Genomic DNA, 14,871 nt, shown 5'->3' on the forward strand with positions numbered 1-14,871 from the left:
CCACAATTCATATTATTTTTATAATAAGAAAAGTATTTTTTTTTAAAAACATACCAGTTCTGTCAAGGTCCATTCCCTCAGCACGAGTAGAAATTTGGGACCAAATTTCATTCTGGAGTTTTTTCTGGAAGTTTTTACTGTAAGCTTCCAAGTCTGCATAGGACTCAAGCTTGGAAACCATTTGCCTTGGAGGGTAAGACACTATTTCTTCTAACTGGACGTCATTAGCTCCTTGAATATTCATGCCAAACACAGTCACATCCTGCAGCCGAAGTTGTATCGCCATGTCGCGTACCTCATCAGTCGATGGTCTGTGAGTGACAAAGACTGCGATCTGAGGCACTCCCTGTGCCCTTCTGCTGCCACTTGACTCTGAGAAGGCTTCTAGCCTCATCTTCTCAATGGCAGCCCCAGCATTGGATTTCCCAGCCTGGATAGAAAGCTTTTGGATTTGCTCCTGAAACTCATATTGGGTTGTGCTTGAATTTAGAAAGGAAATAATCTTGGCTCTATCACTGTAACTCATAAGACCAAGGCGCGTGCAGTTGTAACTCACATCCATGGCGGCGGTAATGTTCCTTAGGAAATTCTGTAGGTTCCTTAAATTTTGCCTGGTGCCAACTGATTCATCTACTAGGAACACGAGGTCAGCTAATGAATCTTTCTGACAGGCCACTGGGAAGGAGACTATGGAGAGAGAAAAAAGTACAAAGATTAGTGTAAACTACTGGTCCAGAGTGAGAAAGGCACTTTACTGATTGTCAAAAGGCATTAGTGAGAACAGAGGTGGTCATGACAGATGTAGTTAACATTGTCTTTTTTTAATAAACAACAGATAAAAATTCTGAACAAAACTTACAAGGTCACTGACTTCAGAGTCTTTGCAATAATGTTCCTTCTCTCTGGAAAATGCTTCTTACCAACTTTTCTATCACTCCCCACCACCAGCACCATCATGATATTCATGACCACCATCACTACCAGTATGACCACCCCACCACCAACCACCACTAACTGCTACCACTCTCACATCCACCACCATCGCCACCTACCAATGCCCCTATATCCACTTGTACTATCACCCCAACCATCAACAACCAACCACCACCTATACCTCCACTATCACCATCTCTACCTCTATCTCTACTACCAACAACAACAATTACCAACCACCACCACTACCACCAACCACCGCCATCAGCACGACCACCACCTCTACCATCCCTCTCAAGTGCTAGGCAGGGATAGATTAACAGAAATATCTCTGACCTCAGGAAGTTCAGATTCTAGGGGGAGGACAGATAACTAGATTATATTATTTCAGTGCTCACAAGGAACTGAAACAAGTAAGACAACTAAGTTACTCTTCTGGGGATGTGGGAGAAGGACTAACTTACTTGAGATAAAAAAAAAAAAAGTCAGGGGGTGCTCTTTAAGAGGCTTGCACTGGGGCTGAGATACAAAGAGAAGGATTCAGCTACATACTCCTATTCCTGCCAGAAGAGGAGTTCTCGCAGAAGGAACAGAAGGAGGTGGGAACAAGAAAAAAGACCAGAGTGGCTGGTGACAGTGAGTGAGGGGAACAATGACGGATGAGGCCAGAAAGAAGCAGCGTCCAAATCATATGGGAGTCACATGATCTTATTTAAATCTTTAAAATATCAACCCAGTTGTTGAGGAGAGATAAAAAAAAAAATCAGGGATAGCCATTAATAAACAATTGCCCTAGTCCAAGAAAGGGACTGTGTTTCTTGGACAAGGAAGTTAGGACAAGCAGTTAGGAGGAAACAGCAGTGTACTTTTGATACATGAATTAAAGATAGAACAGAGAGGGACTTGATGATAAATTGGATGCTAGTGTTAAAGACAAAAAAGAAGTGGTGAGAACTAGCTTTTTGGCATGAACAACTGAGTGGATATTGGTGGTATCTTTTTTTCCAAGACAGGGAAGACAGTAGAAAGAACAAGTTGTAAGGGGGATTCAAGAGTTCCTTTTCAGTCACATTAAGTCTGGGATATTATTGAAGATGCCAGGTATGCAGTTGGTTGTAAAAATATGGAATCCAGGGAACAGAATACCATATTCACAGAAAAAGCCTATTCCAGGCACAGGTGGAAGAACTATATCTGTGGAACTCATAGCCAAGAGATAAGCTCAGTCTTGCCAAGAGCTACCCACTAGGATTGTGAATTCTAGAAACCAGAAGATATGTCTTATTTATCGCTATCCCTCCAGTACCTGGTGCCTAGTGAGAACTCAAATTAAAGATAATTCTCATAAATCTACCAATGCATTCTGTACTCCACACAGTTAGCGAAAACAAACTCCCGGCATGACCTAATTGGGTTAGTATTTATTTGCAAATAGCTATTACTATGAATAATAGTAAACTGTGTGCCAAATGCCACACAAGCCATCTCACACATATCAAGGTAGACACTATTATCCTCACATTATAGGTAAGGAAATGAAAGCTCAGAGGTTAAGTAATTTATTTAAGGCCATTAACAGCCAATCCAGAGTCTGAATTTAGACCTTACAGTGTCTGAAGTTCTTACTCTTAACCTCTAAAGGCGAGGATAGTGTCCCATCAAGCAAAACCTTGTTGTACCATATTGATGTGAAGTTAATTAGGAGAGAAGCACAATAACACACAGAACCTTCTAAGAAGGTGGTAAGATCCTACAGTCCTGAAGAGCACAGACTAAGCAGCCATCTGGAAGATCTCCCAGGTCCCCAGAGTGGATGGTTACAGAAGGGTTTCCTCTCTGAAAGAAGAACATAAGTCATAAAAACTTGCTATTCTTCCAAGGTGGCGGGAGTGAGAGATCAGGAGAGTGGAAGGAAAGGGATTCCCTGGTGTCTCAGGAGTGACACTAACTGTTGCAGAACCTCGTAAATATGCACTAAAACCCATTTCTTTTTCTTGGGCATAGAGCTAGACCTGACTGCCCCACCTCACCCTGCACCCCTACTTGCAGTTAGGGGTGGCCATGGGATTAAGATCTCGATAATGAAATGTGAGCAAAAATAATGTGTGTCTCTTCCAAGCTTATCCTATAAACCCTCCTGTGAGTGATATTTCATCTTTTTTCCCCTCCACCAGCTGTATAACAATCCCCAGGGCACCTTGGAAGTCACACGTTGAAGACAGAAGAGCCACCACCAACCCAAGTATCTGACTAGAGGAGAGACAGCTGGTCACTTTGACCACCGGTGCTAGAATGTTACAAGGGAAATAAACTTGCTATTATTCAGGGAATCTATTTGTTATTAAGGCCTGAATTGTTCCTACTACACAATTAGGCTATAGCTATAGTCATGGAATCAGTAATGATGAGGCAGAAAGAAAGTTTCAAGGTCATCTTAGTTCCCATGACTTACAAATGGGGATGCTGATGCAAGGCTCAGAGAGATGACATCAATTCCCCAAGTTCACACAACCAGCTAGTGGCAGTGTCTGGGTCTTCTGACCTTGTGTTCAGAGCACTTTGTACCACACCAGGTGGCTTCCTTGAGTCTTAGAACTAGATAGTACCTGCTCAGAATGGACCATCATCACCAACTGAGTGCAGAGGCAGGCAGCAAAATCCATTTTGCCAGGAACTCTTTCTACCTTACTCTGGAGAGAATGGTGGAAGACTTTCATGAGTCTGGGACCTTTACTGAGTGCTCTCCTGGGGCTATATCCTGGCCTGTTCTGAAGCCTGCCCGTCAGCAACGCATGGGTGGCTTTCTATCTCAGTTTACCCATTCCTTCCTAATGCTGTCTCCAATCACCTGCCAAGTAAACCATTTGTACTCAAGAGTCTTCCGTTTTAAGGTCTTCATGGAGCACTCACTTAAAACACAAATAAAGCATTCTTCACGCATTTTATCTGTAGGACTTCCATTTATTTGCTCACTAAGAAAGAGAATGCTAGTTCATTGTCAGGCACTGTGTAGACCTGAAGATAGACCTACGTGCCCACTTCTGCCCTCAACATGCCACCAGTTCATTGGTGGAGGGGACAGAAACAGAAATGAGCCATCCTTCCCTCTGGGAGGTGCTTCTGACCTCAAGCATGCACAGGAAACTGTGACACACAAAAAAGAAATGTGAAAGGAAAGCCTTCCAACTGGATAGGATTATAGGGCTGAGATTTAAATGATGTCAGGAGTCACCCAAGATATAAGAAGAAAAAGGAGAGCAAGGGAATGCCCATTAGAGAAAAAGCACAAGCAGACATGGCAGGTGGTTGACAGGTATCTGTAGAAATTTCCAGGACTTCAGTGTGGCCAGTCACGGGAACCAGAACGGGAGCTGCAGGAGATGAGGGCAGAATGCACAGAGCCCCCTGCCTGGGACCCAGGCCTTCCTTACCTTGAATATCGGCTGCTCCACCCCTGTACTGGGTGGCTTCCTTGATGATCTGCGTCATGTTTTGGGAAAACGCTCCAAGGTCCCTGACCGACCCGAGTTTGAAATGAAACTGAGCCGTGGCCATGGCCTTCAGCTGCTCCTCGGAAGCACCCTGCAGCCCCACGGACACAATTCTCACCCCGTATTCCCGCAGGGCTTTGGAGGCCTCTTCCACATCATCCTCAGACTCTCCGGAAGCCAGGACCACCAGAATCGGGGGAAACTGCTTCTTGTCCCTCCCGCCAGCCTGAGCAGAGAAGTAGGTCCTGTGCGCCTCCCGGAGCGCGTGGCCGATGCGCAGGGAGCCGCCCACGAAGGCGAAGTTCTTCTTGAGGTGGTTCAGCATGGGGTTCCTGCTCCTGAAGGTGCTCAGCTGGAACTCATTGTGGAACTGGTCGCTGTACTGGGCCAGGGCCACGCGGTACTTGTGGGCCTCTATGGGCAGACTGCTGATCATCTTGTTCATGAACGTTTTCACAAAGGAGAAGGACTTAGTTCCCAGGTGATCTGAGCTGTCCACCAGAAACACCACGTCTGCATACTCAGGGCCGGGTTCTATCAGAATAAAATGTCAACAAACCTAAATAAGGTGATTGCTTGTTCAGCCTTTACATTTGACACTACAATATTCATTTGAAACTGTGTCCTAGGTTAAGACTAACTCGGAATCCCAAGGGAAGTGTCTTCTGGAGGTCACACAGAAAAAACGAGACTGGTTTTTGTGAAAATATTAAATAGGAAGACTTTTGTAAGGTGAAGGAACAATGTTTTTCTTTCTTCACTCTATCCCAGAGACATTTTTTTTTCTTGTTTTGGCTAGGGAACCCCAAACTTCAATAATATACTAAAGAATAAACAAGAAAGCCCCCAAGTAGTCTGTGGATTAAGAGTAACTTTTAGAAACCATATCAGCTAATGGTTTAGAAACCATATCCGCTAATCAGGGGTCTTGGGTTGGAGAGTTTAGAAGCAGATCTGAGATGGGGACTTGGGGGACGGGGGCTTCACTGAACGGAAGCAGAATAAGGGAAGTAGGAGAGGAGCAAAGCACCGTATTTGCCTGATCTGAAAGGATTCCAGATCATGTCGCTCTCTGAGGCAAGAGGGCTGGTCTGTTATACTCTTTCTCTATTAGTCACTGGCTGCAGACTATCCCCAGGAACTGCAGGGAAGGGGAGCAAGGCTATGGGCACAATCTCCTGCATTAGCTGACTCTCCGAGAGCTGAGAGCGGTTCTCCTGAGAAAGCAGGCCTTGTCTGTGAGCTGTTACGGGCTATATTCATAGCAGCTGGGCCCAGGGCGAGGGTGGTAAGAGGGGTACCAGCCTGATAAGGAGAGTCTGGGCCCAAGGGAGACACCACCAGGATCTACTGTCATAGTCAGCCACCTCCACGCTGGAAATCAGGGATGTACTAGTATGCCTATTGATTGCTCCCTCTTTCCAAGTAACTCAGAAGTTTGTCAGGGAATCCTAGGATGCAGACTGACCTCCAAAACAAATGGATCGACTCTATTCACAGAGACACAGAACATTGGGACCTAAGCAAATCAATGAATAATTAAAGTTCTTCTAGCCAAGTGTAGCATAATTCATGCTTTTGCCTTTGGCTCTCTGTCATCTTTGAGAGATTGTTTGCTTGACAGTGTGCCTCCAACTATAATTCAGTGCTGTCTGCTTTGATTTTTTGGTAAATAAATAAATCCTTTGTTTCTGTGTATTAAAATGAGAGTCGGTTAAGCCATAAAAATGTTTATGTTCTTAAATGATAATAAACATAAAATATACCAGTACCTGGACTATGATCTGCCAATGTTTCAGTCCAAAGGATTAAGATGAATGTGATTAGCAGGATCTTCATTTTGTTAATGAAGGCTTCTTGCTTATATTCTGTAAAAAAAGTTATTTACAATATGAAAAAATCTCATTGTATAACAAGACATAATGACTGGAGAATCTGGGTTATAATGCAATTCACAACACAAGTGTCTGTCAAGTAATGCCAGGTGTGTTTAAAAAACTCATTAAGCATTTGGAGTATTTACTGCAAACAGAGAATGCTGACATTTGCTGAGTCCTCGCCATGGCTTAGATACTTTTCTCAGTGCTTTATAGTATCGTCTAATTTAATCTTTACAACTGTCCTACAGCGAGGGACAAATACTGTGGCTATGTGACATCTGAGGAAACAGCGCAGAGTGGCTTGGGAAGTGGTAGATCCAGGATCCCAACCCAGACAAAGGTGACTGCAGAACCCAAGCTCTTCACCACCGTAAAAATGCCTCATACGAAGTCTGTGTCCTCACAAATCACACTCTTTTTTTTTTTGATTTATCTATTTATTTTAGAGAGAGTAAGAGTGAGGGGGGTGCAGAGGGAAAGAATCTTCGAGCAGACTCCCTGCTGAGCATGAAGCCCAATGTGGGGCTCCATCCCCACCCATGAGATCATGACCTGGGTTGAAACTAGAGTCAGGCTTCACTGATTGAGCCACCTGGCCCTCCCTCAACCTTCTATTTTTATGTCAATAATGACTGTTGTGTATGTTCACACCTTGGCCCAAAAAAGCCAAAGCTACCCATGTCTCTTTCTTCATGAAATGCTTGTGAAGTCTGTTCTCACATTTACAGAGATACTCAGTTTTACAAATTACTTAAGCTCAGCATTTCTCTCCATGCAGCTCACAATCACTCAGAAATCTTCAGGGAACATTACAGTCTTTAGAAATTCCACCCATTCAGAGTTGTTTTTTTATAAAGAGGAAAAGAGATCAAATGACCAATATGCAAAAATAAAGCTGCCTTAAGTGAGATACCAAAAGTATAAGGGCTTGGTTTTTTTCTAGAATTGAATTTTCCAGCACTTCTTTTGAAATTGTTGATTATTAAGGAAGGGTGAGAGAATCATTGGAATCTAGATTTGGAAGGGACCCAATAGATCATTTAGACTAAACCTTTATTTTGCTAAGGATAGCCACTAACAAGGCTTCCTAGTAGTTAGTGGCTGAATCATGGCAACAATGTCTTTTAAATCTATATTCGTCATATTCTAACATACCACGTATTTTACTTATTCATTAATTTTAGTATTGAGATAAAATTTGCATACTCTAAGATTTACCCCCTTTAAAGTGTTCAACATATTTTAGTATGTCACAGAATTTGTATCCATTATCATTAATTCCAGAATACTTTCATGACCCCCCCCAAAAGAAACCCCGTACCAGTTAGTTGTTAATCCCCAACCTCCTCTTCCCACTGACCCTGGTGAACACTGATCTACTTTCTTCTCTATTGATTTACCTATTCTGGACATTACTATAAATGGAATCATATAACATATGGACTTTTGTGTTTGGAATTCATTAACATCATGTTTTCAAGACTTTTCTATGTTGTGATATATACTAGTGCTTCATTCTTTATTATGGCTAAAGTTCTGTTGTATGGATAAACATTTTAAAAAATCTATTCTGGGGGTGCCTGGGTGGCTCAGTGGGTTAAGCCTCTGCCTTCAGCTCAAGTCATGATCTCAGGGTCCTGGGATCAAGCCCCACATCGGGCTGTCTGCTCAGCGGGAAGCTTGCTTCCCCTCTCTCTGTCTGCCTCTCTGCCTACTTGTGATCTCTCTCTGTGTCAAATAAATAAATAAAAATCTTTAAAAAAGTCTATTCTGTTGATGGACACTTGAGTTGTTTCTACTATTATGAATATTGCTGCTATGAACATTTGTGTATAAATTTTTGTGTGGATACATGTTTTCATTTCTTAAGGAAATACTTTGAGCAGATTCCTAGGAGTAGAATTTTTGGTCATATGGTAATTTTATGTTTAACATTTTGAGAAACTGCCAAATTGTTTTCCTAAGTGGTTGCACCATTTTGCATTCCTACCAGCAATGAACAAAAGTTCCAACTTCTTTACTTTATCACCAAAAATTATTATTTTCTGTCTTCTTTTATTCTAGTGGGTATAAATGGGTATCTTACTATGTTTGATTTGCATTCTCCTAATAATGAATGACATTGAACATCTTCATTTAGTTATTGGTCATTTGTATACTTTCCTTAGAGAAATACCTATTGAAACACTTGACCCATTTTTAATTGAGTTATTTATCTTTTTTTAGTGTGTAATAAGAGCTCATTATATATACTGGATGTTAGATGATTATCAAATATATAATTTTCAAGTATGCTCCTCCTACTCTGTGGGTTGTAATCTCTCTTAAGACTGTCTTTAAGATACAACTAACTTTAAATTTAATTAACTCCAATTTATCTATTTATTTTTTCTTTTGGTACTAGGGCTTTTGGTGTCATAGCTAAACCACCATTACCTCATGAAGATTTACTCTGATGTTTTCTTTCAAGAGTTTTATAGTTTTAGCTTTTACATTTCAGTCTTTAGTCCATTTTGAATTATTTTTGTAGGTGGTATGAGGTAGGAATTGAATTCTACTCTTCTTTATGTAGATATTCAGTTGTCCTAGCACCGTTTGTTGAAAGGACTTTTCTTTTACCATTGAGTTGTCTTGGTATGCATATCAAAAACAAATTTACCATAAGTATATGAATTTATTTTTGGACTCCCAATTCTATTTCATTTATATCTATATGTATATTCTTATGCCAGTACCACACAGTCTTGACTATTCTACCTTTGTAGGAAGTTTTGAAGTCAAGAAATATGAGTCCTATAACTTTGTTCTTTTTCAAGGTTGTTTTGGCTGTTCTGGGCCCCATAGATTTCTAAATGACTTTTGGGATCACCTTGTCAATTTATGCACAAATGGGCTTTTTATTGAGATTGCCTTCAATGTATAGATAAATTTGTGAAGTATTACTATTTATTTTTTAAAAGATTTATTAATTTTATAAAGAAGGAGAGAACAAGAGACCATGAGCAGGGGGTTGCAGGGCAGAGGGAGAGGGAGAGAGAGAATATCCATCAGACTCCCTGCTGAGAGCAGAACCTGATACGGGGCTCAATCTCACAACCCTGAGATCATAACCTGAGCCAAAATGAAGTTGGATGCTTAAATGACTGAACCCCCCAGTGTCCCAAGTATTGCTATTTTAATTATGTTAAGTCTCTCAATCAATTAATATAGATTGTCTATAGAGGAAAGAATTTGTTTTAACTCCTTGCTTCATATTTCTGTAATGTTTTTCAAGAAGAAGAAATTATTAGAAGTCAGGGATAGAAGAAAGGCCTCTCTAAAAAGCCATGCTGATTTAGAAGTCAATAAATATTCAGAGCTGTTATGTATATTTGGAAAGTGAGACTGGACTCTACCCAGCTCAGGCTGAACTTAGTTGCCCTATTCACCTGTGGGTGCTAGAACCTCAAAGAAGATATCAAGGGTGGCCATCCATGGGCAGCTTCACTCCAGCCTGCAAACCTTGGCTTGGCTCCACTCTAGTTCCCTCTTCAGCTCAGGTCCCCACTCTGCAGGTCTTGGCACCAAAATGGTGGATCAGCAACAAGCGAGGTAGGCAGGCATGTCTTGTTTATTTATTTGTTTTTAATTTAATTTAATTATACTTTTTGTGTGTGTTCCAAAATTCATTGTTTATGCACCACACCCAGTGCTCCATGCAATATGTACCCTCCTTAATACCCACCACCAGGCTCACCCTTATTCATTTATTTTTATTATCTTTCTCTCCCTAGAGCTGGGAATCAAGCTCTAAGAGAATGGGGATTTCTATCTGTCTTGTTCATCATTATATCACCAGCTCCTGGCACATAGTAGGCATTTAATAAACACTATAAATAAATATTGTAACTTTGCATATACACTATTTCGTGAATATGTACATATATTTATAGCTTAATTGTGTAGAGGTGGAATCACTAGGTCAAAGGTATGTTTAAGATTTTATGAGTATTGCCAAACTACTAACCATTGGGCTATATCAAATAATACTCCAATACCCATCCCTACAACAAGCATGTTTCATAATTTTCAAATCATTGTCTTTTTTTCCAACTTGAGATATATTTGAAAAATTACATTAAGGTGTACTGCTGGTTATTTGATATATGTGTATATTATGAAATGATCACCACAATAAGGTTAGTTAACAAATACATCACCTCACATAATTACCATTGTGTATGTATATGTGTGTGTGTGTGTGTGCTGAGAACTTTTAAGATCTATATTCTTGGCAACTCTAAAGTATACAATACAGTATTGTTAACTATAGTAACCATACTGTACTATAGTTACTGTAACCATAGATGTAATCATCCCCCAAATTTATTCATCTTATAACTGGAAGTATGTATCCTTAGACTACCTTCACACATTCCTTCCCCCACCCCCCTGAAAACTAGTACTCTACTCTGCTTCTATGAATTTGGTTAGCTTAGATTTGACACATAAGTGAGATTGTTCAACATTTGCATTCTTCATCTGATTTATTTCATTGATCATAATGCCCTCAAGATTCACCCATGTTGTTGTAAATATCAGGATTTCCTTTTTTTATGGCTGTGTGTGTATGTGCGCATGTGTGTGTATCACATTTCTTTATCCGTTTATCTGTCAATGACAGGTCATTTCCATGTCTTGGATACTGTAAACAATGGTGCAATAAACAACAATGCAGATTCCTCTTCAAAATAGAGATTTTATTTCCTTTGGATATGCACCTAGAGTGGAATTGCTGAATCATATGGTAGTTCTATTTTTAATTTTTTGAGGAAACTCCATACTGTCTTCCATGGTGGCTGCATCAATTTACATTCCCACCAACAGTGTATTTTTTTTTAAAGATTTTATTTATTAATTTGACAGACAGAGATCTCAAGTAGGCAGAGAGGCAGGCAGAGAGAGAGGAAGGGAAGCAGGCTCCCCGCTGAGCAGAGAGCCCGATGCGGGGCTTGATTCCAGGACCCTGGGATCATGACCTGAGCCGAAGGCAGAGGCTTTAACCCACTGAGCCACCCAGGCACCCCCCACCAATGGTGTATTACAGTTCTTTTTTCTCCACATTCTCACCAACATTTGTTATCGTTTGTCTTTTGTGTAATAGCCATTCTAATAAATGTGGGGTGTAGTTTTGATTTGCATTTCCCTGATGATCAGTGATGTTGAGCACCTATTCATGGACCTGTTGGCCATTTGTATACCTCCTTCGGAAGAAAGTCTATTCAGATTCTTTGTCCATTTTTAAACTGGATTATTTGCAAGTTTGTTTTGTTGGGGGATGTTACCATGTTTCAGTACCTTGTATATTTGAGATATTAATTCTGTATCAGATAGGTTTGCAAATAATTTCTCCCATTTCATAGGTTGCCATTAAGCTTTGTAGTTTGATGTACTCCTGCTTGTTTTTGCTTTCACTGCCTGAGCTTTTGGTGTAATACCAAAAAATTGTTCCAAAAGCCGTGTTAAGGAGGTTTTTCCCCTTTGCTCTCTTCTAGAAGTTTTATGATTTGGGGCCTTATATTTTTAGGTCTTTAATCCATTTGGAGTTAATTTTTGTCAATGGGTGAGATAGGGGTCCAGTTTCATGCATTTGTACATCGCTGTTCTATTTTCCCAATACCATTTGTTGGGAAGACTATCTTTTTTACCATCGAATATTCTTGGTTCCTTTTTTGTAAATTAATTGACCATATATGAATGAGTTTATTCCCAAGGTCTCTATTTTTTTCCACTGATCTATGTATCTGTTTTTATGTTAGTACCAGCCTGTTTTGATTACTATATCTTTCTCGTATGGTTTGAAATCAGGAAATATAATACCTCAGCTTTGTTCTACTTTCTCAGGATTGCTTTGATTATTTGGGGTCTTTTGTTGTTCCATATGAAGTTTAGTGTTGTTTTTTAATATTTCTGTGAAAAATGCCACTGGATTCTTGGTAGAGATTGCATTAAATCTGTAGGTGGCTTTGGGTAGTATTGATATTTTAATAATATTAATACTCCCAATCCATAAACACAGATGTCTTTTCATTTATTTATGTCTTCCTCAGTTTCTCTCATCAATGTCTAAGTATTTTATAGTTTTTGATGCTATTTAAATGGGATTTTTTTCTTTTCTTTTCCTGAGATTTTATTGTTAGTATATACAAATGCAACTGATTTTTGTATGTTTGTTTTATATTCTGTTGAGTTTTTTCATTAGTTCTAAGAGTTTTTTGGTAGTCTTTAGGGTTTTCCATATATAAGATCGTGTCATATGCAAACAAAGTCAATTTAACTTCTTTTCTAATTTGGATGACTATGTTTCTTTTCTTGTCTGATTGCTCTGATGTAGGACTTCTAATACTATATCTGTTGCTTCACAAACCGGCCCCTATACCCAGAGGGCAAGGACAAAGTAAAGAAAGAGGCAGACCACTTCTGACTGATGGATGGCAGGTTTAATAAACAAGGGAAATGACTCATGAGGCTTTTCTTGGGTGGCAGCAAGATAAATAAATCTCCACAGTCACTCATAAAAATCTCAAAAGTTTATGTAGAGGCCTTTACTGGGTTCAGTCACATATATTGCTAGATGGTCTCAACCACAACTTATTCTCTTGAGGTGATGTCCTTGGACAATTCCTAATATGGGGAATGGTAGACATAGCATATATACCAAGGATAGGGTAGAGGTGAGAGGCTTCCGATTGCCTGGGTCTAACTTGAGAGTCAACTAGCAGTCATGTCCTCTTGATTACCTACTCCAACAATGTTGAAGAGTATAGTAATAGTGGGCCCCCTTGCCTTTATCCTGATCTTAGAGGAAAAACCTTCAACCTTTCACCATTGAGTATATGTCATACTTGTCACATATAGCCTTGATTATGTTGAGGTACATTCATTCTACTCAATTTGTTCAGAGGTTTGTTTTAATCTGTAAAGGATGTAGAATTTTGTCAAGTGCCTTTTCTGTACCTATCAAAATAATCATAAGACTTTCATCTCTCATTCTACTAATGTGAGGTATCACATTTATTGATTTGTACATGTTCAATTATCCTAGCATCCCAGGGATGAATCCCACTTGATCATGGCATATGATCCTTTTAATGTGTTGTTGAATTCAGTTTGCTAGTGTTTTGTTAAGAATTTTGCATCTGTTGTGAAGAGCACTGGGTATTGTATATGTAAGTGTGGAATCACTAAATTGTCCATCAGAAACTAATTACACTGTATGTTAAGTAACTTAAATTTAAATAAACTTTTAAAAAAGAAAGAATTTTGCGTATACATATTCATCAGATATAGTGGCCCGTAGTTTTCTTATAGTGTATATATATCAGGTTAACGTCTTAAGTTAATACCAGCCTTGTAAAATGAGTTAGGGAGTGTTCCTTACTCTTCAAATTCTCAGGAAAGTCTGAGAATTCTTCTCTGAGTGTCTTGTACAATTCACCAGTGAAACCATCTGGTCCTCTACTTTTCTGTGTTAAAAGGTTTTTGATTATTGATTCTGTATCCTTACCCATAGGTCCATTCTCTGTATTTTCTATTTCTTCCTGATAAAGTCTTTTTTTTTTTTTTTTAAAGATTTTATTCATCTATTTGACGGAGAGAGAGACAGTGAGAGAAGGAACACAAGCAGGGGGAGTGGGAAAGAGAGGGAGAAGCAGATTCTCCACTGAGCAGGGAAACTGATGGGGTGCTAGATCCCAGGATCCTGGGATCATGACCTGAGCAGAAGGCAGACGCTTAATGACTGAGCCACCCAAGCGCCCCTCCCCAATTAAGTCTTGGTAGGTTTTGTTTCTAGGAATTTATCCATCTCTTCTAGGTTATCTAATTGTTGGCACAGTTATTCATAGTAGTCTCTTGTGGTCCTCTATGTTTCTGTGGTATTAGTTGTAATATATCTTCTTTCATTTATAATTTCACTTATAATTGCATTATTGGAGTCCTCTCTTTTTTCTTCTTGGTAACTCTACCTAATGTTTTGTCAATTTTGTTTCTCTCTTCAAAGAATCCACTACTATTTTTGTCAATCTTTTCTACTGTTTCCCTATTCTCTATTCCATTTATTTCTGTTCTAATCTTTATTATTTTCTTCCTTCTGCTAACTCTGGGTTAGGGTTTTCTTCTTTTTCTAGTTCCTGAGATATAAACTTAGGTTATTTAATTGAGATCTTTCTCTTTCTCTTACTGTATGCATTGATAGTGGTAAACTTTCCCCCTTAGAAATGCTTTTGCTACATCCCAGAAGTTTGAGAATGTTGTGTTTCCATTTTTGTAGAGCCCCTAGGAGGGCTCTGTAATCATTTCTGGTCCAGCAAGCTCACAGACTGTGCTCCCTGGCAGGCAGGGGTCCACATTTGGACTCTGTGACTGAGCAATGCTGTGGGACAGGCTCTGTAATTGCTCTTGGTCTGGTGGAATCTTAGTCTGTGCTCTGTGACTGGATGGTGCCACTGGCAGGACTCTGTGTTTAGGTGGGGCCACCATCTGGGCTTTGTTAAAATCAAGGACAGATAGAGCCTAGCCTTGAAGGT

The 14,871-nt window shown here is 39.8% G+C and overlaps 1 protein-coding gene across 1 annotated transcript in view; it reads right to left on the reverse strand.

Moving 5' to 3' along the window:
- The window catches only part of COL6A5 (collagen type VI alpha 5 chain), a 143,306-nt gene that overhangs the window by 90,468 nt on the left and 37,967 nt on the right, over nucleotides 1-14,871 (reverse strand). Inside the window, exons 2-4 of the mRNA XM_082684413.1 lie at nucleotides 6,197-6,292; nucleotides 4,365-4,958; nucleotides 55-687 (exon numbers count right to left, since the gene is read on the reverse strand). Coding sequence (XP_082540539.1) covers nucleotides 55-687; nucleotides 4,365-4,958; nucleotides 6,197-6,263 — 1,294 coding nt within the window. The 5' untranslated portion in view covers nucleotides 6,264-6,292. The remainder of the gene's footprint in view (nucleotides 1-54; nucleotides 688-4,364; nucleotides 4,959-6,196; nucleotides 6,293-14,871) is intronic.

This window comes from Mustela nivalis, assembly GCF_964662115.1.
Source record: "Mustela nivalis genome assembly, chromosome: 1".
NCBI classification, from domain to species: Eukaryota; Metazoa; Chordata; class Mammalia; order Carnivora; family Mustelidae; genus Mustela; species Mustela nivalis.